At 42.2% G+C, this 26,420-nt stretch overlaps 1 protein-coding gene across 19 annotated transcripts in view; it reads left to right on the top strand.

The window, feature by feature from the left end:
• Positions 1–12,904: 12,904 nt before the first annotated feature.
• RAD21L1 (RAD21 cohesin complex component like 1) overlaps positions 12,905–26,420 on the top strand; it is a 48,875-nt gene continuing 35,359 nt past the window's right edge. For 6 of the 19 annotated variants that reach the window (XM_060396997.1, XM_060396996.1, XM_060396994.1 and 3 more), the window contains exons 1-3: positions 12,905–13,181; positions 21,242–22,349; positions 25,282–25,457. In XM_060396997.1, the coding sequence (XP_060252980.1) occupies positions 25,314–25,457 (144 nt within the window). In that variant the 5' untranslated portion in view covers positions 12,905–13,181; positions 21,242–22,349; positions 25,282–25,313. Of the gene's footprint in view, positions 19,647–21,241; positions 22,379–25,281; positions 25,458–26,420 lie in introns of all 19 variants that reach the window. The other 13 variants (XM_042229949.2, XM_060396992.1, XM_060397003.1 and 10 more) reach the window with 6 other exon arrangements.

Here is a 26,420-nt window from a genome sequence, read left to right as displayed (position 1 = left end):
CCCAACCATGGTCCCTCCCTGGCTCACACTACATGTCCTACACTCCGGTGGGGGGCAGGGTGTGTGTGTCAGGGAAGGTGCTCATGCTCAGGGACCCAGCCATCATCTGCAATGTCATCAGATGCTACAGCAGGGAAGATGCATTTGGAGAGTCACACACTGTCTCTTCCACATTTTAACCAGGTGGTGACACGCATCCCTTTTGCCCATAGCCCCTTGGCTAGAATTAGTCACATGGTGTGTCCCAGCCAGGTGAGGGAGTTGGCTGGGAAATGCGAGGTGTGGATGGCAGTCTAGCAAGCACCACTGTGACAAACACACCCTCTATTCTCTCTCAACAACTGGCTTCCTCACTGCATCAGAGCGGGTCCTCATCAGTCTCCATCATCCCCCAGGAGCTCCTAGGGTGCACTCCAAGAACGGGGACACCCAGGCTCACCTAGGCCTGCTGAAAGGAGCCTCTGAGTTGGGGTTGGGGAACTGAGTGTCCACCAGCCCCAAACCCTCAAGGGAAGGCTGAGAACCCAGGGCCGGGGGCTGTTCTGCCATCTGTCCTACTTCCTGGCTTTGGCTTCCTTTAACTATGTTTGGGCTTTACTTTCTGGTTTTCTTTCTGCCTTTTTTTGTTTATCCACTTCCATTGCTAAAAATTTCACTGTCCTGCTATTTCTCTACATTGAAGTCTATAGAAAGGGAATCTGTTGGATCAGCTCAACCTTTGACATCTGAGCGCATCATAGCAGGTTAGTATAAGGTAGGTTTGTTCTCTCCTCTGCCTCTTCTTCTACCTCCTCCCCTTCATCATCATTGTCAATACATGGGAAGTATAATGCAGTAATTGAGTAAGGGCCATGACCAGCATGCCTGGATTTGAATCCCAGGTCTGCTATATATTAGTCCTATGCCCTTAAGCAAATAACATAACTTTTCTTGCCTCCATTTGCTCCTCTGTAAAGTGTGGACACAACAGTTAATTACCTCACATACCTATTGAGCAAATGCAGTGAATCAGCATGGTCCTGGTACATCAATCTGAGCTATTATAATGAATAATAACAGCTACCATTTTTTAGCTCAGGACAGTGTAGTGACTCCGTACAGCCTGGAGCCTCACTGCCAGCGCTCAAATCCCAGCTCTCCATTTACTAATGATGTGCCCTTGGGCAAGTCATTACATTCTCTGTGCTTCAGTTTCATCATGTATAGAATGGGAATGACAATATACCTACCTTCCGAGGTTGTTGTGGAAGTGAGCTAGCACATGTAAAATGTTTACAGCCATGCCTGTCTTCTAATAAGGGCTGTGTATATGCCATGTAAGCTCTTCATTTTCATTATCAGTCATCTACTCTGACTACCAGCACCATATAAAACAGTGTAAAGATGTTGCCCTGAGCCCACTCAGCAGCTCTGCAAGGGTCATATTATATCTCCATTTTAGGAACGTAGGGCTTGGGTTTCAGTGGAACTAAGTGGCCCCAAGTAACACATTGAGTAAATCTCAGATCTACCTTCTGCCTAAGCAGAACTCTGACCCACAACACAATGGTGCTCTTCCTATCAGACGAAGTGGAGGAAGGGGTACCGTGGGAAAGAGGATGCAGAGATCTTGGGTTCATGGGTCCCCCTCTCCTCTGCCACTCCTTCTGGCAGAGTCTGAGGAAAGACAGTCTGTGTGTGTGTGTGTGTGTGTGTGTGTGCGTGTGTGTGTGTGTGTGAAAGGAACTCAAAGACATCTTTAGACAACACCCTCTGGAATCACCATGGTTGGTGAGCAGACCCAGAGTCAGGGTGCCCCCAGGAGTGCAGCCCCTTTCTTACTCCCAGCAAATCATGAACCCAGTTCATAAGATGGGAATTCTGCCCTTCCCCTGCCCCCTGGTCACAGTCCCGCTCCTGTTTCACTGGACCAAAACCAAGATGTGTGCCAGACTGCACTCCCTGTGGAAGTTCTGGGGGAGAATCTGTTCCCGACCTTGTCTGGCTTCTGGTGGCTGCAGGCATTCTTGGGCTTGAAGCTACACCTCTGCCTTCTGCTCTGTGTGTGAACAATCTCTCTCTGCCTTCCCCTTACTGAGGATATGTGCGATTACATTTAGCACTCACCTGATAATCCAGGATAATCCCTCATCTCAAGATCCTTAAATTAATCACCTTGGCGAAGACACCCTCAGAGCTCTGCTCAGGTAGAAGGTAGATCTGAGATTTACTCAATGTGTTATTTGGGGCCACTTAGTTCCACTGAAACCCAAGCCCTACATTCCTAAAATGGAGATATGATATGTAAAGTAACATTAATGGGTTCCAGGGATTAGGATGTAGGGGCCACTTTTCCATCTAGCACAGTAGAGGATCAACAAAAGGGAATTTCCTTCTCATTCCTACTGGAAACCATTCTCTGCCCAAGTGCACGGCTAAAAAGAATTTTGTACAGCCGGGGATTACCACGGGCCCTGTCGGAAGAACGAGGACACATGCTTACTGAACATGAGCTATGCATGGGCACCATTGCATATCACCTGGCTAGGAAGTACCTGTTGATATTCCCATTTGACAGAAAGGAAGCTGAGACCCAAAGAGCGGGTGGTCAATGAAGGAAAAGCCGGGCAGTTGAAAGCAAATGAAATTGGTGGTTCAAACTTTGGTTTCTGATCGTTTTTTGTTTTTTGTTTTGCTTTGTTTTGTTTTGTTTTGTTTTTTTGCGTTCCTTATCAAGGACTAAAGGACTTACTCGGTGGATGGGCGCCACCTGGTGTCCATGTGGAGTAACTCTTCGGTTAACCAGCCTGCTCTGCGTGGTGGGACTGCCTTCACTGTTTTCTTACTGTGGAACGGGTTATACTGGGAGGGGACACCGAGGCTTTCCGGCGCGGAGATCTAGGTTCAGCTCTGCCGCTGACTGAATGACCTGTGGCAGGTTACTTCTCCTCCTCTGAACCTTAACTCTGAAATGAAAATGACACCTGTCAGAGCTGTGGGAGACCTTGGGGAAGTGCTTTGTAAATGGAATAACCAGAGACAATGAAAAGAAGTATTATCTGCAATAAAACGGGTAACAGGTCTGGACTAATTTAAAAGAATACTTACTGTATTTGGTAGAAACCAACACAATACTGTAAAGCAATTATCCTTCAATTAAAAATAAGTAAATTGAGAGGACTTCCCTGGTGGTCCAGTGGCTAAGACTTAGCACTCCCAATGCAGGGGCTGGGGTTCAATCCCTGGTCAGGGATCTAGATCCCACATGCCACAACTGAAGATCCCAAGTGTCACAGCCATGACCCAGCACAGCCAAATAAAGAAAGAAATACTTTTTAATAAATAAATAACTTTTTAAAAAAATAGAAAAATACTTATGGTGCATCTGCTCTGTGTCAGACACTGTTCTGGATGTGGGAATGTAGGGAAAAAATTAAATGGATAAAATTCATGTTTTCCTGCAGTCGACATGCTCGCATTCCAATTTCATTCATTTATCTACAAGTAGTTTTCTGGTGTGCCAGGCGCTTTCCCAAGCAATGGGCACAGAAAGGATTTAATATATGGCTACCACACAGGGAGCAAGAACACAGGTCTGGGTAGGGACAGAGACAGGTTTTACATGGCCTGAAGCTTATAAAATTTAGGATATTCTTTGAGTAAAGAAAAAGAATAAAAAGTCATAAGTGCAGCATTACATTAAAGAGGGGGGTTTTTCTTTTATAACTATGGAAGAAATAACAGCAAATGATGAAATTTTAAAAACTGACACAAATTATAAAATCATAAGCTCTGGAAATATAGCATAATATTTTAATCAATTAGCTGCCATAATATAGCTCTGTAACTTTTTTCTATATATTCTTTGACCATATAGTCATAAGATAATGATTTATTTCTATAAATAAAGACAACAATCCAGTCTTTATAAGATTAAGTTTTTTGGTGGGTAGCTTTAACAATTTTCTCTAAGTTGTAAAGCTTAATGCCATGTAAGTTCTTAGGATTATTGTCAAATTAGAAAAAACTTCTAAATTTCTTTAACATTAATGCATGAGCTGTAACTCTTTAAAATTTTTTTTTATTGGAGGATAATTGCTTTACAATATTGTGCTGGTTTCTGCCATACATCAACATGAATCGGCCACAGGTATACATATGTCGGGGCTGCCCCAGGTGGCACTAGTGGCAGAGAACCTGCTGCCAATGCAGGAGACAAGTAAGAGATGAAGGTCCATCCCTGGGTCAGGAAGATCCCCTGGAAGAGTGTACGGCAGCCCACTCCAGTATTCTTGCCTAGAGAATCCCATGGAGGGAGAAGCCTGGCAGGCTACAGTCCATAAGGGTTGCAAAGAGCTGGACATGACTGAAAAAAACTTGCATGCACACGCGCATACATAGGTCCCCTCCCTCTTGAACCTCCCTCCCATCTCCCACCCCATTCCACCTCTCTAGGTTGTCAGGAGCATGGGTTAAGCTCCATGTGTCACACAGCAAATCCCCAGTGGCTGTCTATTTGACATATGGCATGTATATGTTTTCATGCTATTCTTATAATTTGTCTCACCCTCTCCTTCCCACACTATGTCCATAAATCTGTTCTCTGTGTCTGTGTCTCCACTGCTGTTCTGCAGCTATAAAAATGAATGCATTTGAGTTGGTCCTAATGAGGTAGATGAACCTAGAACCTACTGCAGAGAGTGAAGTAAGTCTGAAAGAGAGTCAAACGCTGCATATTAACGCATGTGTATGGAACCTAGAAAGATAGTATTGCCATTTGCAAGGCAGCAATGGAAACACAGACATAAGTCTTTTTATAGTGACTAAGCTTAAATACTTTTTGAGTTGACAGTCCATTAACTAGTTTTATTGTCAGCATCCCCATGTGGTGGCATAATATGAATTTCACATTATCTTCATCCATGTCAGTATTTCATGTCAAATAAGTGAGAAATTTGAATCTTTCCCCAAATCTTTCCCCAAGTATTTCTATAATTCACTTTTTTTTTTTTTAATCGGTTGCGCTGGGTCTTTGTTGCTGTGCTCAGGCTTTCTCTAGTTGTGCCAAGCAGGGGCTAATGTTTGTGGCCGTGTGCAACCTTCTCATTGCAGTGGCTTCTCTTTTTGTGGAGCACAGGTTTTAGGCACATGAGCTTCAGTGGTTGCAGTATGTGGGCTCAGTCGCTGTGGCGCACGGGCCTAGCTGCTTCTCGGCATGCAATTTGTCTCACCCATGCGGAATCTTCCCGGACAGGGGTTGAGCCCATTTCCCCTGCACTGGCAGAGGCAGATTCCTATCCCCTGTACCACTAAGGAAGTCCTATAATTCTCTTCTTTTAATTAATTAGATTAGCACAATCAAGTCTATTCATTACTTTGATTTGAAATGTATCTATTCCTCTTAATGAATTACAGATACTCTTTGGTATCTGCGGGGGAAATAGCAACCCACTGGGAAATCCCATGGACAGAGGAGCCCAGTAGGTACAGTCCATGGGGTAGCAAAAGAGTTGGACACGACTTAGCGACTAAAGAACAACAATCTGCAGGGCAATTATTCCCCTGCAGATACCAAAATCCACAGATGCTCAGGTCCTTTATGTAAAAGGACATAGTATTTGCATATAACCTACTCACACACACCCATATTTTAAATAATCTCTAGATTACTTATAACATCTAACACAATGTAAATGCTATGTAAATAGTTGTCACTGAATGGCTGGGAAATTTCTGGAATTTTTTTTCAAATATTTTGCTGAGGTTGATTGAATCCATGGATGCAGAACCTGTGGATATGGAGGATCTACTCTACCACTTTTGTTATGATCTACAGGTCACTTCATTTGTAAGACACTGCTAGGACAAAAATGTTAAGTGAGGCATAACCCAACACAATGAGATTATGAAACACTCACATTTCCTCATAGACATATTATGCTTGCTGTTTACAGTTCTCCATATTCCTACAAACACAGGACTTTGATATCTTTTAGCTCATTCCATTTCTATTAGAAAGGAGGAAAAAACATGCAGGACATTTATAATTGTATAAGCTGCACTGCCAGATATACTGCCTGGACTTTGCATGCATGCGTGTCTGCTTAGTCATGTCCGACTCTTTGGGACCCCCACTGGGCTCCTCTGCACATGGAATTCCCAGGCACAATATATTATGACAGAAGGAAATTTGAAAGACAATGATCTTAAATGGGCCCAAGGGAAGCAAGTGACTCCTGGAGTGGGTTGCCATTTCCTAACCAGGCTTTGCTAGGAACCAAATCCTCTGCATATAGTTTAATACATCTGATGATCAACAGAATTTTCTATAGACTAGCTCTGGTACTGTGTGTTTCAAATCTCTTCCTCACCCATTCTGTACACACCCCTGATGCTGGGCACTACTATAACCTGTGGCCCTGCGCCTTCCTGTCACAGTGCAGGGCGAGTTGGCACAGGGGACGATAGGAGTATTCTTGGAAGCCATTCCTACACTGGGATGGACCGCAGTGACCCAACTGCAGATGAAAGGGACTGCGAATCATATAAATGGTTCTTGTCTTCGTCTGTTTGGGCCACTACAACAAACTGCCACAAACTGGGTGGCTAAACAACAAACATTTGTTTCTCTCAGTTCTGGAGGCTGGAAAGTCCAGATCAAGTTGCCAGCAGACTTAGTGTCTGATGAGAACCTGTTTCCTATTCCATAGACAGCTGCCTTCTCGTTGTGTCCTCACATGGCAGAAAGGTTGAAAGGTTTCCTTTATAAGGGAACTAATCCCACATTATTAACCCATCAACATGGAGCCCTCATGACCTAATTACCTCCCAAGTGTCCCATCTCTCAATACTATCACATTGGAGATTAGGATTTCAACATATGAATTTCGGGGGACACGACATTCAGTCCGTAACACCTCTGAATCTAAATTAATGTACACCTAACTCAGCTCTGTCTTAGCTGCACCCTTCCAGTACTGCATTGGAGCAATATATTATGACAGAGGGAGAGCTGAAAGACACTGATCTTAAAGGATTATAGCTAAATATCTTACTTCTGCAATGTTTATAAAAACATATACCCTGCTGAACATATTGCTATGTTCTCCCAGGACCTTGGAGGGGCCCAGGCAAGCAAGGACCCTGAAACTGAAGATTCACTGTGGTCAGGATAAATCAACTCATAGAACATGAAGCTAGAATAATAAGTAAGGGGGAAGCTATGCAGGACCCTGTAGTTGTCAGGAAGGTGTTTGGTTTTATTCTAAGAGCAACAGGAAGACTTAAAGAGCTTTAAAAGGGGAGACTGCTCTGGCTGCAGTGTGGGCAATGGGCTCAAAGGAGGCAAGTGACATGAGGGAGACAGAGGAAGCTGTTACAGCTTCTCTAGTAGGGAAGTGGTAGAGAGGGTAGAGACAGTGAGGAATGAATAAAATCCTATTTGAAGGTAAAGTGATGGGCTTGATTGCTGCTGCTGCTAAGTCACTTCAGTCATGTCCGACTCTGTGCGACCCCAGAGATGGCAGCCCACCAGGCTCCCCCATCCCTGGGATTCTCCAGGCAAGAACACTGACATGGGTTGCCATTTCCTTCTCCAATGCGTGGAAGTGAAAAGTGAAAGTGAAGTTGCTCAGTCATGTCCGAACTTAGCGACCCCAGAGATGGCAGCCCACCAGGCTCCTCCATCCATGGGATTTTCCAGGCAAGAGTAGTGGAGTGAGTTGCCATTGCCTTCTCCAGATGGGCTTGATTTTGGATTGATATTAAGAAGTTAGCCTCAAGGACATCTCCCAGAGGCCTACCTGAGTGGTCACTGTGACGCGGTTCCCTGAGGTGGGAAAAAGGGAGTGAAACCATTCCCAACTATGTGACCCTGTACCCGTGGCTTCTCCTCTCCGGGCCACTTCCTCATCACAAGAGGGGAATTATTAACTACCTTGTGATACCCTACATTCAAGGGAAAAGGAGATACCCCACGTTCAAGGGCAAAGGAGAAGCCCCAGCAAGATGGTAGGAGGGGCGAAATCACATTTAAAATCAAACTCCATACCCGCCAGAGATGCTCAGAGGGCTCAAACATACCTTGTGCACACCAGGACCCAGAGACCCCACAGAATTTGAGACAGAACTGTGAGTGTTTCTTGAAGAGGTACAGGTCAGCAGTGGCCTGCTGCAGGGTTGGGGGCACTGAGTGTAGCAGTGCTTGCATGGGACCTTTAGAAGGAGGTCACTGATTATCTTCATTACCTCCACCATAGTTTGAGCTCAGGGCTCAGGTCAAATAACAGGGAGGGAACACAGCTCCACCCTTCAACAGATAATTGGATTAAAGATTTACCTAGCATGGCCTCGCCCATCAGAACAGGACCCAGTTTCCCCCTCAGTCAGTCTCTCCCATCAGGAAGCTTCCATAAGCCTCTTATCCTTCTCCATCAGAGGACAGACAGATGAAAACCACAAACACAGAAAACTAACCAATCTGATCACATGGACCACACCTTTGTCTAACTCAATGAAACTATGAGCCATGCTGCGTAGGGCCACTCAAGATGGACAGGTCATGGTGGAGAGTTCTGACAAAACTTGGTCTACTGGAGAAGGGAATGGCAAACCACTTCCAGTATTCTTGCCTTGAGAACCCCATGAACTGTATGAAAAAGCAAAAAGATAAGTCACTGAAAGATGAATTCCCTAGGTCGGTAGGTGCCCAATATGCTACTGGAGAACAGTGGAGAAATAACTCAGGAAGAATGAAGAGATGAAGCCAAAGCAAAAACAAGACCCAGTTGTGGATGTGACTGGTGATGGAAGTAAAGTCCGATGCTGTAAAGAACAATATTGCATAGGAACCTGGAATGTTAGGTCCATGAATCAAGGCAAATAGGAAGTGGTCAAACAGGAGATGGCCAGAGTCAGCGAACTAAAATGGAATAGAATGAGTGAATTTAACTCAGATGACCATTATATCTACTACTGTGGGTAAGAATCCCTTAAAAGAAATGGAGTAGCCCTCATAGTCAACAAAAGAATCCGAAATGCAGTACTTGGGTGCAATCTCAAAAATGACAGAATGATCTCTGTTCGTTTTCAAGGCAAACCATTCAATATCACAGTAATCCAAATCTATGCCCCTACCAGTAATGCCAAAGAAGCTGAAGTTGAACAGTTCTATCAAGATCTTCTAGAACTAACACCCCCCAAAAATGTCCTTTTCATCATAGGAGACTGGAATGCAAAAGTAGGAAGTCAAAAAATACCTGGAGTAACAGGCAAATTTGGCCTTGTAGTACAAAATGAAGCAGGGCAAACGCTAATAGACTTTTGCCAAGAGAGTGCACTGTCATAGTTAACACCCTCTTCCAGCAACACAAGAGAAGACTCTACACATGGACATCACCAGATGGTCAACACTGAAATGAGACTGATTATATTCTTTGCAACCAAAGATGGAGAAGCTCTATACAGTCAGCAAAAACAAGACCAGGAGCTGACTGTGGCTCAGATCATGAACTCCTTATAGTCAAATTCAGACTGAAATGAAGAAAGTAGGGAAAACCACTAGACTATTCAGGTATGACCTAAATCAAATCCCTTACAATTATACAGTGAAAGTGACAAATAAATTCAAGGGATTAGATCTGACAGAGTGCCTGAAGAACTATGGATGGAGGTTCATGACATTATACAGGAGGCAGTGATCAAGACCATCCCCAAGAAAAAGAAATGCAAAAAGGCAAAATGGTTGTCTGAGGAAGCCTTACAAATAGCTATGGAAAGAAGAGAAGGGAAAGGCAAAGGAGAAAAGGAAAGATATACCCATTTGAAGGCAGAGCTCCAAAGAATAGCAAGGAGAGATAAGAAAGCCTTCCTCAGTGATCAACGCAAAGAAATAGAGGAAAACAATAGAATGGGAAAGACTAGAGATCTCTTCCAGAAAGTTAGAGACACCAAGGAAATTTTCATGCAAAGATGGGCACAATAAAGGACAGAAATGGTATGGACCTAACAGAAGCAGAAGATATTAAGAAGAGGTGGCAAGAATACACAGAAGAATTATACAAAAAAGATCTTCCTGACCCAGATAATCATGATGGTGTGATCACTCACCTAGAGCCAGACATCCTGAAATGTGAAGTCAACTAGGCCTTAGAAGCATCACTATGAGCAAAGCTAGTGGAGGTGATGGAATTCCAATTGAGCTATTTCAAATCCTAAAAGATGATGCTATGAAAGTGCTGCACTCAGTATGCCAGCAAATTTGGAAAACTTACCAGTGGCCACAGGAATAGAAAGAGTCAGTTTTCATTCCAATCCCAAAGAAAGGCAATGCCAAAGAATGCTCAAACTACCGCACAATTGCACTCATCTCACATGCTAACTTGCCTTGTGGCTCAGCTGGTCGAGAATCTACCTGCAATGCGGGAGACCTGGGTTTGATCCCTGGGTTGAGAAGATACCTTACAGAAGGGAAAGGCTATCTACTCCAGTTATCTGGCCTGGAGAATTCCATGGACTATATAGTCCATGGGGTTGCGAAGAGGCGGACATGACTGAGCAACTTTCACTTTCACACACTAGCAAAGTAATGCTCAAAATTCTCCAAGTGAGGCTTCAACAGTATGTGAACCATGAACTTCCAGATGTTCAAGCTGGATTTAGAAAAGGCAGAGGAACCAGAGATCAAATTGCCAACATCTGTTGGATCATCGAAAAAGCAAGAGAGTTCCAGAAAAACATCTACTTCTGCTTTATTGACCATACCAAAACCTTTGACTGTGTGGATCCCAACAAACTGGAAAATTCTTCAAGAGATGGGAATACCAGACCACCTGACCTGCCTCCTGAGAAATCTGTATGCAGGTCAAGAAGCAACAGTTAGAACTGGACATGGGACAACAAACGGGTTTCAAATCAGGAAAGGAGTATGTCAAGGCTGTATATTGTCACTCTGCTTATTTAACTTATACGCAGAGTACATCATGAGAAATGCTGGACTGGATAAAGCACTAGCTGGAATCAAGATTGCCAGGAGAAATATCAATAACCTCAGATATGCAGATGACCCTACCCTTATGGCAGAAAGCGAAGAAGGACTAAAGAGTCTTTTGATGAACGTGAAAGAGGAGAGTGAAAAAGTTGGCTCAAAACTTAACATTCAGAAAACGAAGATCATGGCATCTGGTCTCGTCACTTTGTGGCAAATAGATGGGGAAACAATAGAAACAGTGACAGACTTTATTTTGGGGGCCTCCAACATCGCTGCAGATGGTGATTACAGCCATGAAATTAAAAGACGCTTGCTCCTTGGAAGAAAAGTTATGACCAACCTAGATGGCACATTAAAAAGCAAAGACATTACTTTGCCGGCAAAGGTCCATTTAGTAAAAGCTATGGTTTTTCCAGTAGTCGTGTATGGATGTGGGAGTTGGACTATAAAGAAAGCTGAGCGCTGAAGAATTGATGCTTCTGAACTGTTGTGTTGGAGAAGACTCTTGAGAGTCCTTTGGACTGCAAGGAGATCCAACCAGTCCATCCTAAAGGAAATCAGTTCTGAATGTTCATTGGAAGGACTGATGCTGAAGCTGAAACTCCAATACTTCGGCCACCTGATGTGAAGAGCTGACTCATTTGAAAAGACCCTGATGCTGGGGAAGATTGAAGGTGGAAGGAGAAGGGGATGACAGAAGATGAGATGGCATCACCGACTCAATGGCCAGGAGTTTGAGTAAACTCCGGGAGTTGGTAATGGACACGGAGGCCTGGCATGCTGCAGTCCATGGGGTCACAAAGAGTCAGACATGACTGAGCAACTGAACTGAACTGAGGTTGTTTGAAGAGTAAATGAGACAACCCATCAGCAAGGAACCTGGGACCTTAGATAACCTATATACTGAATGCTATTGTTATTCCAAGATTTATCAGTATTTCCTATGGAAATTCAAAGGAGGAAACCAGCCTTGGATCCTTATGCTCTTTTGTTTTTCTTATGTTGTAGCAGCTGGCTTTAGTTATTGAAAGCTGTAATATTCCAGGTAGGAAAATGTTTGCTGTCCCTAAAGCACAGGTCAGTGGGAATGATCTCTTTAGCAATAATAATGATGTCTAATATTCATGAGAAATGCTGGACTGGAAGAAGCATAAGCTGGAATCAAGATTGCCGGGAGAAATATCAATAACCTCAGATATGCAGATGACACCACCTTTATGGCAAAAAGCAAAGAAGAACTAAAGAACCTCTTGATGAAAGTGAAAGAAGAGAGTGAAAAAGCTGGCTTAAAACTCAACATTCAGAAAACTAAGATCATGACATATGGTCTCATCACTTCATGACAAATAGATGGGGAAACAGGGGAAATAGTGGCAGACTTTATTTTGGGGGGCTCCAAAATCACTGCAGATGGTGACTGCAGCCATGAAATTAAAAGACGCTTGCTTCTTGGAAGAAAAGTTATGACCAACCTGGACAGCATATTCAAAAGCAGAGACATTACTTTGCCAACAAAGGTCAGTGTAGTCAAAGCTATGGTTTTTCCAGTGGTCATGTATGGATGTGAGAGTTGGACTATTGTAGGAGACAGGAAGAATAGAAGAAAAGCAGGCCCAGGCCAGGGCCACAGAAAGAATTTATAATTATTGATAAATTGGATGCTTTAAGCCATGGGACTCTTGGAACAAGTCCAAAGGGAACAGTTCATAATCTTGAAAACAAGATACGATCCAGGGGGTGGAAAACCAACCACAGACTGTTTCCCAAATGGCCTCTCAGAGTAACGTGTTTTTCCAGATCTGGAGGAAATCTACAAATAAGAATATTAGTCTTAGTTACTAATTTGTTATTGATTACTGTTTCTTGTTTACCCAAAGGTTAATGATCACTTTGTTCTTTGGCCCTGAAGGCCACATGAGTTACTGCTTAACCCCCTGCACCATTCCTTCCTTCACGGCTGAGAGTGTAACAAAGCTGGCAGGGATTCCTGTTCGGCACCTTCATCTTGGAACTGTGTTGGTCCCCTGATCCTCGCCTTTCACTGAACTCTTGTGTCTCGTTTCTGATTCTCCCGCCGCATCACGCTTTCGGAAACCCTGCTTGTCGAGCTGGACTGAACAGGGGCCTGAAAGTGGAACTAGCCTCGAGGCTAGGCTCCTAGCGGCGGAGATCGCAGGGAAATCCAGCCCGCTCTGGCGGACGAGAAACAACCTTGGTAAGCACACCCCTCCGGATTTGTCAATCAGGGTAACAATGGGGCAAAATCCTTCTAAGCATAGTGCCTGTATGCAAGTGTTAAAAACTTTGTTAAAAAGTTCGGAGGCTGAGATTAGCTCAATCCTCTTTTAAAGAATTGTTTTCTGCCACTGAAAAATATTGCTGTTGGCTAGCTTCAGACAGAGGGACTTTGAGGTAGGAATGGCAAGAAGTTACGCGTTGCCTGCGCTGTGCCTTCCCACGCGGGGAAAAGATTCCTTTGTCTGTATGGTCAGTAGGGAATCTCATTAGCACGGCTTTAGGACCACTGCAGTCCGAAGACTCGGATTCAGGGGATTCTACAGAACAATTACAAGAACAAATGGAGGAAATGAATTTATATGATAACATTGGTGATGAGGAAGAGAAGCAGTCAATAAAACCGAAAAATAAGAGCCGAAAGAATGACAGAAGTCAAGAACAGATCTTGCTCTCTAGTCCGACTGCATCTCTGGTTGAGCCTCCTCCGTTCAATCCTGAAACCCCTTGGGATGATGGATTTGCTTTTAAACCACAGATAACTGTGCCTAGTAAAATGACGCCTTTACAAAAGGGGGTTCCTATGGCACAATTGCAGGGGGATGAAGACGCTTTAGTTCTCCCTGTGGCTGTAACTCAGATCCCACCAGATCCTCAGTTCCGACAAGGAGGAATGCATTATGATTACAGCCCCAAACCATCTAAAACTATATGGGAGATAAAGCAGGCATGTACCCAATATGGAACTAATTCTCCTTATACCATGGGACTAATTCAGGGACTTTCACAAGCTGACTGGTTAATTCCTTATGACTGGGAAATGATAGCCAGAACTTGCCTATCCACCTCAGAATTTTTATAATTTAGGACCGGGTGGCAAGATGAGGCAAATCAACAAGCTCACAGAAATGCAACAGCCAACCAGCCAGTTAATATAACACTTGATCAATTAATGGGTACCAGAGGCTATGGTTTTTCCTGTGGTCATGTATGGATGTGAGAGTTGGACTGTGAAGAAAGCTGAGCGCCAAAGAATTGATGCTTTTGAACTGTGGTGTTGGAGAAGACTCTTGAGAGTCCCTTGGACTGCAAGGAGACCCAACCAGTCCATTCTGAAAGAGATCAGTCCCGGGATTTCTTTGGAAGGAATGATGCTAAAGCTGAAACTCCAGTACTTTGGCCACCTCATGCGAAGAGTTGACTCATTGGAAAAGACTCTAATGCTGGGAGGGATTGGGGGCAGGAGAAGAGGACAACAGAGGATGAGACGGCTGGATGGCATCACTGACTTGATGGACGTGAGTCTGAGTGAACTCCGGGAGTTGTTGATGGACAAGGAGGCCTGGCGTGCTGCGATTCATGGGGTCGCAAAGAGTCGGACACGGCTGAGTGACTGAACTGAACTGAACTGAGGAAATTTTGGCGATGGCACCCAACTCCAGTACTCTTGCCTGGAAAATCCCATGGACAGAGGAGCCTGGTGGACTGCAGTCCATGGGGTCGCTAAGAGTCAGACACGACTGAAGGGACTTAGCAGCAGCAACAGCAGCAGCAGAGGAAATTTTGGCACCCAAGCTCGGTTATAATTTGATGATCAATTACTTACTCAAGTGAGAATGATATGTTTCAAAGCCTGGGAGAGAATAAATCCACCCCGACAAGCCTTGGTTTCATTTACCCAAATTAAACAATCAAATGGAGAAATTTTGTAGATTTTATTGCCAGGCTGCATCAAAATTTGAACAAAACAGTGTCACGGCCTGGTTTGAGAGATTTGCTGATGCAAGTTCTTGCTTATGACAATGCTAACTCAGAATGAAAAAAGGTGATTCAGCCTCACAAAGCACAGGGTGCCCCCCTAGAAGAATATCTTAAAAGTTTGCCAGGATATTGGGTCAGAACCATATAAAATGCAACTTCTGGCTCAAGCATTGTCTAAGGCTAATAAAAAGACAGATAAGAGATGTCACCAATGTGGAAAATTAGGACACATTAAAAAAGACTGTAAAGGAGGAAATTAAAAAAAGACAAAAAATGATATCAAGACTCCAGGATTATGCCAAAAATGCCATAAGGGAAATCACTGGGCAAATCAATGTAGGTCAAAATTTCATAAAGATGGGACTCCCTTGTCAGGAAACGGGAATCAGCACCTGGCTCCGGGCCCCAAAAACAATGCAGGCACTTGGAACGCAGTTCCCTTTGCCTACCCAGCTCAACCTCAAGAAAACAATCAGTTCATGACTTACTCCCCGCAACATCAGGGAGCGCAGCATTAGACATACCAGGCTTAGAAAATTTAGTAGTAATGCCCTCTATGGGAATATATAAAATACCAACTGACATCTGGGGACCCCAACCTAAAAATACTGTAGGTTAAATAATAAGAAGCAGCAATCTCACTTTAAAGGGGTCGAAGTTCAAATAGGAATAATAGATGAAGATTTTGAAGGAGAAATACTTATAATGCTAATAAAACCCAATGTTCCCTATCAAATATCGAAGGGAGGTCAAATTGCTCAATTGTTATTATTACCTTATATAAAATTAAATTCTCCTAAAAAGAGAATAGAGGAACTTGGAAGTACAGGAAAACAAGTATTTTGGCAAACTTTTGTTACAGATGAAAGACCAAAATTAGAAATAAAAATTATGGGAAGGCAATTCCCTGGACTTGAGGACACAGGGGCAGATGTTTCTATCATTGCCTCTAAACACTGGCCTCAATCCTGGCAGTTACAACAAGTCCTTACAATTATTACTGGAATAAGAACAATGAGCAATATAGCTCAGAGTGCATGCCCTGTGTGTTGCCAGAGGCCCGATCAACAAACTGTTATGCTTCGACCATTGGTCGCTGATATTCCTATTAACTTATGGGCCGTGATTTACTTATGCAATGGGGAGCTTATGTTACAATACCTCCCATAATGTCTCAGACAAAACAAATTATGACTAATATGGGACTTCACCCTAGTACTCCTCAAAATTTAGCCTAGGGGCCACTGTTCCAAAGACTGCATTAAAAATAAAACGGCTTTCAGATAAACCTATATGGGTGGAACAGTGGCCTTTATCAAAAGAAAAAATCGAAGCCTTACAAACGCTAGTAGAAGAACAATTAAAATTAGGACATATAGTAGAAACGACTGGCCCTTGGAATTCACCGGTCTCTGATTAAAAAGAAATCAGGTAAATGGAGAATGCTTACAGATTTAAGAAAAATCAATGGCTGTTACGGAACCCATAAGAGTATCACAACTTGGACTCCTTTCTCCCGCTATGATTCCAAAGTGATGGAAAATTATTATCACTGATTTAAAAGATTGTTTTTTCACTATCCCATTAAATCCTAATGATGCTCCAAATTTTTGCTTTTACTATTCCATATTAATAATAAAGGCCCTAGTCAGCGATATCACTGGACTGTTTTGCCACAAGGAATGATGAACAGCGCCACCTTGTGTCAACACTTTGTAAATCAGCCTTTATGTTTAATTAGAGAAAAATATCCACAAGCCTATATTATTCATTATATGGATGATATTTTATTAACATACTTTGATAAGAAAATTCGTCAACAAATATTTTTAGAAACCCAAAAGATTTTATAATTGTATGGATTAATTATTACAGCAGATAAAGTTCAAATTGAAGCTCCTTATCAATATTTGGGTTGTATATTAAATAGAAACACTATCTCCACAAAAAAACACAGATTCGAATTGATCAATTAAAACCTTTAAATAATTTTTAAAAATTATTAAGTGATATTAACTGGCTTCATCCAACTTTAGGGATTCCTAATTATGCCTTTAAAAATCTATTTAATATATTACAAGGAAATAATGAATTAAAAAGTCCTCGGTCTCTAACCGATGAAGCCAAAATAGAAATACAACAAATTAATCAGGCAATTCAAAAGCAACAATTGACCAGGGTAGAATTAAATCAACCTATAACAGCCTTAATTATGGCCACTCCATATTCTCCCACAGGAATAATCTGGCAAACAGAAGCTATAATTGAATGGGTCTTTTTGCATCATAAACAAACTAAGTTTATTGACTACCTATGTTGATGTGGTTAACAAGTTAATATTGAACAGGAGAACTCGCATTCAACAATTGTTGGGTTACGATCCAAAGACTATAATAGTACCATTTTCTAAAATACAAACTGAACATTTATATATTCAAAATATTGAATGGCAAATTGCTCTTTCTGATTTTATTGGCGACATTGATTGCCACTACCCTTCTAAGTTAATCAGTTTTCTTAAAAGACATGCTTTGATTCTCTCTAAAAAAAAAAAAAATTGAGCCTATTCACAATGCTGTCACCTATTTTATTGATGCAAATAAGGACCTCAAAACAGGTTCTTTTGGTCCTACTGAAGATTTGGCAATCTAAATATCCTTCTGTAGAACAGGCTGAGTTAGAAGCTGTATTATTGGATATTAAAGAACCTGTTAACATTGTTTCTGACTCACAATATGCTGTCAAGGTTACTTCTTTAACCGAGACTGTAACAATACCCAACTCTAATCTGCCTATTAAACTGTTTAATCAATTACAAAATGCTATTTTTTATAGAAACAATCCTTTCTATATTACTCATATTCGATCCCATTCACAACTTCCAGGAGCTTTAGCAGAGGGAAACAATACTACTGACACTAAACTCATTTCATTTCTTTCTCATCACAATTTCATGAACTAACACACTTAAAAGTTAAAGGACTATAACAAATTTCAATTGAGTTGTCAACAAGCTAAAGATATTGTTATCTCATTGTCCTTCCTGTCAACAAGTTAATTCTACTCCGACGTTGCCTGAAGGTGTTAACCCACAGGGATTATTTCCCAACGATATTTGGCAAACTGATGTAGCACACATTCCAACATCTGGCAATGCTGGACTAGTCCATGGGTCTATTGACACTTATTTTGGAATATTTGCATCACATCATACAGGAGAAACTGCAAATCAGTGGGTCTCTCACTTCAAACAAGCTTTGCTTACATGAGACTCCCTAAACATAAAAAACCTGACAATGGACCAGCTTGTACAAGTGAAAGTGAAGTCGCTCAGTCATGTCCGACTCTTTGCAACACCATGGACTGTAGCCCACCAGGCTGTGGGGCCCTAAATGGGAAACCTTGAAAAAGAAAGGCTAGCTTTGCGGTTTAGAGCTAAGATGGCGCCTGGCGGAAGAGATGAGGGCGCGGCCTAAGTTATTTGTTAAAACGTTTGATTGGCTCTCTTGAGTTCCCTGCACGTGGACAGCATGTGATCACCATAGACTCTTGTTACAATGAAGCGCATGACGACCTTTAATGTGATTGGTGCAACTATGGTATATTAAGATTTGACATTTAACGTGATTGGTCCAACCCTCGAAAAACCCCCTTGCTTGCCTATATAAACCAAGAGTTTGTGGCAACAAAGCGGAACTGCTTAGATGGAACCCCTGTTGCCTCTGATTGTCTCTCGCTTGGGGAGGGGCTGGGTTGGTGCACAGCAGGCTCACCTCTCCTCAGGACCCCTTGGCTTGTGCTGAGGGAAGTTCCACTGCCTCTGTCTTTCTGCGGAGCGCCCCCCTGCACCAGGCTACATGGGATTCTTCAGGCAAGAATATTGGAGTGGGTTGCCATTTCCTTCTCCAGGGGATCTTCCCAACCCAGGGATCAAACCCAGATCTCCCACATTATAGGCAGATACTTTAACCTCTGAGCCACCAGGGAAGCCCTAGCTTGTACAAGTCACACGTTGAAATTATTTTTTGAAGACCGGTCTATTAAACACATCACTGGAATTCCATATAAGCCACCAGGACAAGCTATAGTTGAATGAGTCCACTGAACATTAAAAAACACTTTACAAAAACTAAAAGGGAGAGAAAGGTATGGAATAGGACCTAATTCCTCAAAAGATAAATTAGCAATAGCTCTTTTTATTTTAAATTTTTTGGATATTAGAGGGGACAATACAGAACCAGCAGCTACAATATATTGGACAAATAATCAAACTGCTAATGATTTGCTTTCTAAAAAAGAAACCTTACAACAAACTCAACAAGTCTTATGGAAAAAAAATGAGAGTTGGAAAAGGCAATTTTACTTAAACAAGGACGAGGTTATGCTCTTATTTTAACAGAAGAAGTTGAACATCAGTGGATCCCAAAATGAAAAATCTGGCCCTGGAAGGAAAAGGACCTACTTCGATATAGACCCACTGTTTGAACCCCCACTTGGAGCCATGTCACTGCTGATCCTTAATCCTGCACTATCTCTATCAAAAATAACCCAAGAAGCATCTTTGCCAACTTGGGGACAGATAGAGAAACTGTCTCTGGAGGCAGAGAAGATGGTACACAGAAGAAGACTGCCAGAAACACCAGACAACCAGTTCTTGGCTATGGTCACTTTGCTGACCATGGTGGTAAGTACACAAGCTATAGATAGTCATCACTATTGGACTTACATACCTAATCCTCCCCTGATGAGACCTGTGACTCTGGAAAATTCGCCAGTCCCATTATTCGTAAATGATTCTGCCTGGCTCCCCAGACCATATGATTAAAATCTTCCTATTAAAAAGGAAGAAGAAGGTTGTCAGTTGGTAAATTATACTGTTGGCTCTGATACCACTCCTATTTGTATTGGTTTTGGAAGTATATACCTTGAAACAGGATATCAAAAATGGCTGTCAGTTGTCAAAGAATCAAATGATAATAAGACTTCCTTCTTTCTCTTAACTGCTCTTACTTTTTTAGAAAAGGAGGAAACTTCCAGCATGATGAATCCACCTGATTTTCCTGATTGTATTGCTGAAATTAGCCATGGTACTGAAAATTAGATACAGTGGAAGGGATCAGAAGGTCACTTATTATTAAATGTTACAGAAGGCTCCATTATCAACTGAGGACCCCGAGGAGCCCCTAAACTTAAAGAATCTAAAGTGTCTTCCCCATGGGTATGTAAAAATAAGGCCCTCATTACTTATGGTAGTCAATCCCTCATATGGCATCGGGCAGGATTTGCCCCTCCATGCCTCGTTTAGATCATTACCCTATTCATAATGAAATATGGAACATACCCATCGCTTAGAAAAAAACTAATCACTTGGAATGGAGGACATACTGAATATATTTTAAATGACCCAAAAGCTACCTTTTAGCTTTACAAAAAACTCTACCCACACTATTCAAACTTGTGTAAGAATTCCTTTTGTTTTTATGACTGGACCAGCAAAATATGATCCCAATTTGGGATTAATAATATGTCTTAATTGTTCATTTTATACATGTATCAATAACACCATTCTTTTTAATGAAAGTTGGCAAAGTATTTATATTCTTAAAACCAGAACTGGCATATGGGTTCCAGTTGATTTACAATGACCTTGGCAAGAAAGCCCTACATTATATGCTATTGAAGGAATATTGTAAAATCTTAAACATATTAAACATTTTCTGGGATTGCTGATTGCTGCCATCTTAGGCACTATAGATAGCTATTACCGCTTCGGTAGCCATAGCCAGAGTGGCTCTTCATCAGTCTATAGAAACAGTTCATTTTATACAAGAATGGCGTAGAGATGCAGACGTCCTTTGGACTGCTCAACAAAAAATTGATGGAGAGTTGGCCTCCCAAGTGGCCAAGCTTCAACAGTCTGTTATTTTATTAGGAGATCAACTGGTCAGTTTACAAAAACAGATGAGACTAAAATGTGATTGGAACTACACTTCCTTTTGTGTAACAGCTTACAAATATTATAAGACACAATTCAACTGGGATAAAGTTAAACAACACCTATTGAACCATGGTAATATTTCTGTAGATATTCAAGACTTACAACAAGATATATTAAAAGCTTTTAATAAGCATCTCGATGTAATTACTGGATCAGATTATCTTGATAAATTGCTGATAATCTTTCTTCTCTTAATCCCTTAAAACAGATCAAAACATTTGGATATGGAATTGCTCTGGTTATGGGAATGCTATTAATTATATGTTTGTGTTTCTGCATAGTCTGGAGAAGAACAATCAAGAGACAATGAAACCAACAACAGCAACTAGTGTTTCTCACCATTTTTCATCTTGTGGAAAATCAAAAAGGGGGAGATGTAGGAGACAGAAAGAATCGAAGAAAAGCAGACCCCGGCAAGGGCCACAGAAGCAATTTATAATTATTGATAAACTGGATGCTTTAAGCCATGGGACTCTTGGAACAAGTCCAGAGGAAACAGTTCATAATCTTGAAAACAAGATATGATCCTGGGGGCGGGAAACCAACCCCAGACTTTTTCCCAAATGGCCTCTCAGAGCAACGTGTTTTTCGTATCTGGAGGAAATCTATAGATAAGAATATTATTCTTAGTTACTGATTTGTTATTGATTACTGTTTCTTGTTTACCCAAAGGTTAATGATCACTTGGGCCCTGAAGGCCACATGAATTATTGCTTAACTCCCTGCACCATTCCTTCCTTCACGGCTGAGAGTATAATAAAGCTGGCATGGATTCAGTTTCAGCACCTTCACCTCGGAGCGGTGTTGGTCCCCTGATCCTCACCTTTCACTGAACTGTTGTGTCATTTCTCATTCTCCCGCCTGCATCACGCTTTCGGAAACCCTGCTTGTAGAGCCAGACTCAACGGAGTATAAAGAAAGCTGAGCGCTGAAGACTTGATTCTTTTGAACTGTGGTGTTGGAATAGACTCTTGAGAGTCCCTTGGACTGCAAGGAGATCCAACCAGTCCATCCTAAAAGAAATCAGTTCTGAATGTTCATTGGAAGGACTGATGCGGAAGCTTAAACTCCAATACTTTGGCCACCTGATGCAAAGAACTGACTCCTTGGAAAAGACCCTGATGCTGGGAAAGATTGAAGGCGGGAGGAGAAGGGGAGGACAGAGGATGAGATGGTTGGATGGCATCACCGACTCAATGGGTAGGAGTCTGAGTAAACTCCGAGAGTTGGTGATGGACACGGAGGCCTGGCGTGCTGCAGTCCATGGGTCGAAAAGAGTCAGACACGACTGAGCAACTGAACTGAACTGAATATTTACTGAGCATTTATGATTGCTAGGCTCTTTACATGCTTCATCTCACTCATCTCTTACAATATCCCATGGCACAGGTACTTTCATTATCATTTCCAATTTACAGGTGAGAGAAACTGAAGTTAAAGAGATTAAATAACTTCTCCAGGGAGCTCCTCGCTCATAAGTGGAAAACTCCATTCTAGTGACATTCAGAGGCCAGGCAGAGGAGTTAGACATTACCACCTAACACAATTATTCTGTAGGGACCAGGTCCCTGAACAGTGAGCTCCACGAGCAAGCCCCAGGTGGAAAACTTCACGCCCTGCCGCTACCTCCCCGCCCCGGTCCGGGTTCCCTCCCTTACCCAGTCCTTTGCCGCATCCACTCCCTGCGGCCCGAGCATTAACCCCGCCCACTCCTGCCGCCCCGCCCCCAGGTCTGCTCCTGCCCACTGCCCCGCCCGGTTCCCAGATGCCTCTCCCCTCTCCCCGCCCCAGTTTGGGGCCTTGTCACTCAGTGGCCCCGCCCCTTTCCCCGCCCCAACCCGCTGCCCTGCCCCGCCCATCGCCTTGCCGCGCCCTCCCTGAAGCCTACCCGATCTGGGAGCTGAGCGTCTAGGACCCACCTCGCAGACCCGGCGACTCCTGCTCCAGGCCCTGCTTCGGCTCTTCCCGCCTCAGACCCAGCGCTGGAAGTAGGGCGCTGGGTGTGATCCGAGGACTGGAGGCTGGCTGGGTCACGGCCACCTTCATCCCCACAAGTGGCCTTGCCACGCTCCTCACTAGCGCGAGTCCTGAGGGACCCTCTGAGGAGAGGAAACGGGCGCTTGCGGTCACCCCTCAGCCTCAGTGTCTCCCTCTGAGCCTCGGGCCTTCAACTCTGAGGAATCTGTGTGGAGGAAGCCCTAGACGTCCGTGTCCTTGATGCTCGTCTTTTCCTCACACCCCTAATCCCCACCCAACTCCAGCGCCTTTCGTTCCTCTCCCCTCCTTCCTTCTCTCTCCCACCCCCTCCCCCGTGGCTCTTCCCCCACCTCCCCCGAGCGTCCACTTTCTGCCCCTTCATCCTGCCCTAAAGCTCCCCTTCACCCACCGCCCTTACTCCTCACCAGGGACCCTTTCCCACGAATTAAGCCCATTCCCTGGCTTCTACTACCGTGTTTTAATACTATCCTTCGCTTTACGTTGGGCTTCCCTGGTCGCTGAGACAGTGAAGAATCTGCCTGCAATGCGGGAGACCCGGATTCGATCCCTGCGTCGGGAAGATCCCCTGGAGAAGGAAATGGCAACCCATGCCAGTGTTCTTGCCTGGAACATTCCATGGGCAGAGGAGCCTGGCGGGCTACAGTCCATGGAGTCGTAGAGTCGGACACGACTGAGTGACTAACACTTTTCTTTCCCTAGCTATAGGTTGCATGAACTCAATTCAACCTACAAATAACTCTCAGGACATTGGGACTTTTGTGAGGGATTTGGGCCGGGGCGGGGAGGGGGGAGGGGTGGATTTTGTGGGGGATGGGGGATTGGAGGCTCGAGAAAATCAGTGTCTCAGGAATACTAAATCACAGGTTTATTTTTTTCTTAAAGTTTACAAATAATCATACATGTGGGAGCAATTGAAAAGGGCAAACTGGAATTTGTTCCAAGATACCAAACACACAGATTAAAAAGGAAGACAGTGGAGCCAAAGCAGACAAAGGCCATACACATTAAAATCTTTACCCCACCCATTGAGAAATGTGGTTTGGTAGATTGCATAATCACATTTATTTTGGTCCAGTGATTTGATTCTTGCGGTGAAAATGGCATTGATCACCTAAGGTTTTGATTCTGGGGCTGATTTTGTTTTCGTATTTATTTTGGTTCAGTTTTCCCTTTTATTGGAACTTTAAGTAAGAAGCAAAAGGGTGCTTTTCTAGTGGCAGGTTAAGATTACTTATATGTAAGCAATAACTTGATTCTTTGTAAGTCATTCAAGGTGTCCTGACATTCCTTTGATAATAATGGAGCCTTATGATGTTACTGAGACTAGTACAGTGTGTAGAAATATGCATAAATTTTTTACCTTTAAGTGAAGGTTTTCTTTTACCATTCTTATTTCAAAACATTCAAATCCGATTCTTTTTTGTTCTTCTGATTCTTTTTCTATAGTCTCTTGTTTTCCTAATTTTTCTACTTTATGGTCCTTTGGATACCCATTATTTTAACTTCATAAATTAATACATCATTGAGCAAACCGTAGTATCTTAAAGAAAACAAAGGAATTCAATACCTGGATATAAATCAATGATCTGACACTTCCCAAACTCAAGTTTTAGAAAAGTGGTTACCTGTGTTTGCTTTTCTTAGTTTTTTCCACTTTGTGTTATTCTGTTGTTTTCCCCCTGTTTCCATTTCCTGTTTTTTTCCCCCCAGTCCTCCTTCTCTATTTATTTGACCACGTGTGTGTGCTAAGTTGCTTGTCCGACTCTTTGTGATTCCATGGACTATAGCCTGCCAGGCTCCTCTGTCTGTGGGATTCTCCAGGCAAGAATACTGGACTGGGTTGCCATGCTCTCCTCCAGGGTATCTTCCTGACCCAGGGATTGAACCTACATCTCTTATGCCTCCTGCATTGCAGGCGGGTTCTTTATCACTTGAGCCACCTGGGAAGCCTGTTATTTGATTATGCTGCTGCTGCTGCTAAGCTGCTTCAGTCCTGTTTGACTCTTTGCAACCCTATGGACTGTAGCCTGCCAAGATCTTAGAATTCAAATCCTTTATATAGTATATGTAAAATGTAAGAAATGCTCAGTGATCAGAATACACTTAAACCAGGTGCTATACACAGTTTATTAATAGAGTTCTGTCATTAGTTTATAGTTTTGTATTTTAAAGCAGTTTCTTTTTACAAGAAAGTAATTTGAATTGAGTAATCTATTAGAAGTTAATATGTTATAGAATTAATGAGAAATGGTTTTTCTTACTGTAAAATAGCACTAAAAGTGTTTTATATTCAAATTTAAATATCTTTTCGTATTCTCTCTAGTTCATTAAATATTACTAAGGAATACAGGCAACATGTTCTACACACATGTGCTTATGAGTAAGCGAGGGCCATTGGCCAAAATCTGGCTTGCAGCTCACTGGGAGAAGAAACTCACAAAGGCCCATGTATTTGAATGTAATCTAGAGATAACCATTGAAAAAATTCTTTCTCCTAAGGTATGTTATTGATTAAAATTATCGGATGTATTTACTTTGACTTGTGGAGAGGAAAGGAATTAAAAGACATTATACCATGCAATGTATTTCCTAGGAAGTTTTACTACTCAAATGGTCTTTTTTTTTAAATTCCTAAGCATTTATCATCTGAAAATAAACATATATTGATTTCTGTTGGTAATTAACTTTTTAATATGTTTATCATAAATAGATTGGATCCTGAAGGATAAAGGCCATGCTTTATAACTATTTTGTGATTGCTTCTTATTCGCTAACAAAATATTGTATACATAGTAAGTACCAAGTGAATATTTCTTAGAAAAATAATGAGTGAATGAATAGGGAGAGTAGAAGGAAAGGAGGATTGAGTATAAATAAAAATATATGTGAAAACGTCATTAAACAAAGCACTATATTCATTATAAAACAGTTACAAGTTACTAGAATTTGCATTAAAATATTATTTTAATATTTGTATTGGTTAGGTATTTTTCTTCTTAAGAGGATGAATTATGGATTATATATTCAATATATTCAATATATAATATTCAGTATATAATATATTCAATTATATATTGAAAACTTACCATGTGCCAGGCACTGGGCTAGACTTTAATTTTTTTAAGTTTGCTTAACCTCAGTGAGTGTGGTATTTAAGAGCATGAACTTCTGAGTTGGTCAAATTTAATTCCTGCTCCATCGCTTAATAGTTTTGTTACTTAGGCATGCTGTTTATCACATCAGAGTCTCAGTTTTTTCTTCTGTAAATAGAGGTTGTTGTCAAATAAACTGATGTATGAAAAGCTCTTAGGATAATTCCTGGCACAAAACAAGTGTATAATAAATTGTAGTCATTGTTAGTAAATTGAAGTTCAGGAAGGTTAAATGACTTAGCCTCAGCAATTGAGCCAAGGCTTGAACCCAAGTCTGCCTGACTGCAAAGTTTATGTTGTTTTCATAAAA

The sequence above is a fragment of the Ovis aries genome, chromosome 13 (genome assembly GCF_016772045.2).
Source record: "Ovis aries strain OAR_USU_Benz2616 breed Rambouillet chromosome 13, ARS-UI_Ramb_v3.0, whole genome shotgun sequence".
NCBI lineage: Eukaryota > Metazoa > Chordata > Mammalia > Artiodactyla > Bovidae > Ovis > Ovis aries.
Note: the sequence above shows the minus strand (reverse complement) of the source record. Positions and strands in the feature narration are given on the sequence as shown.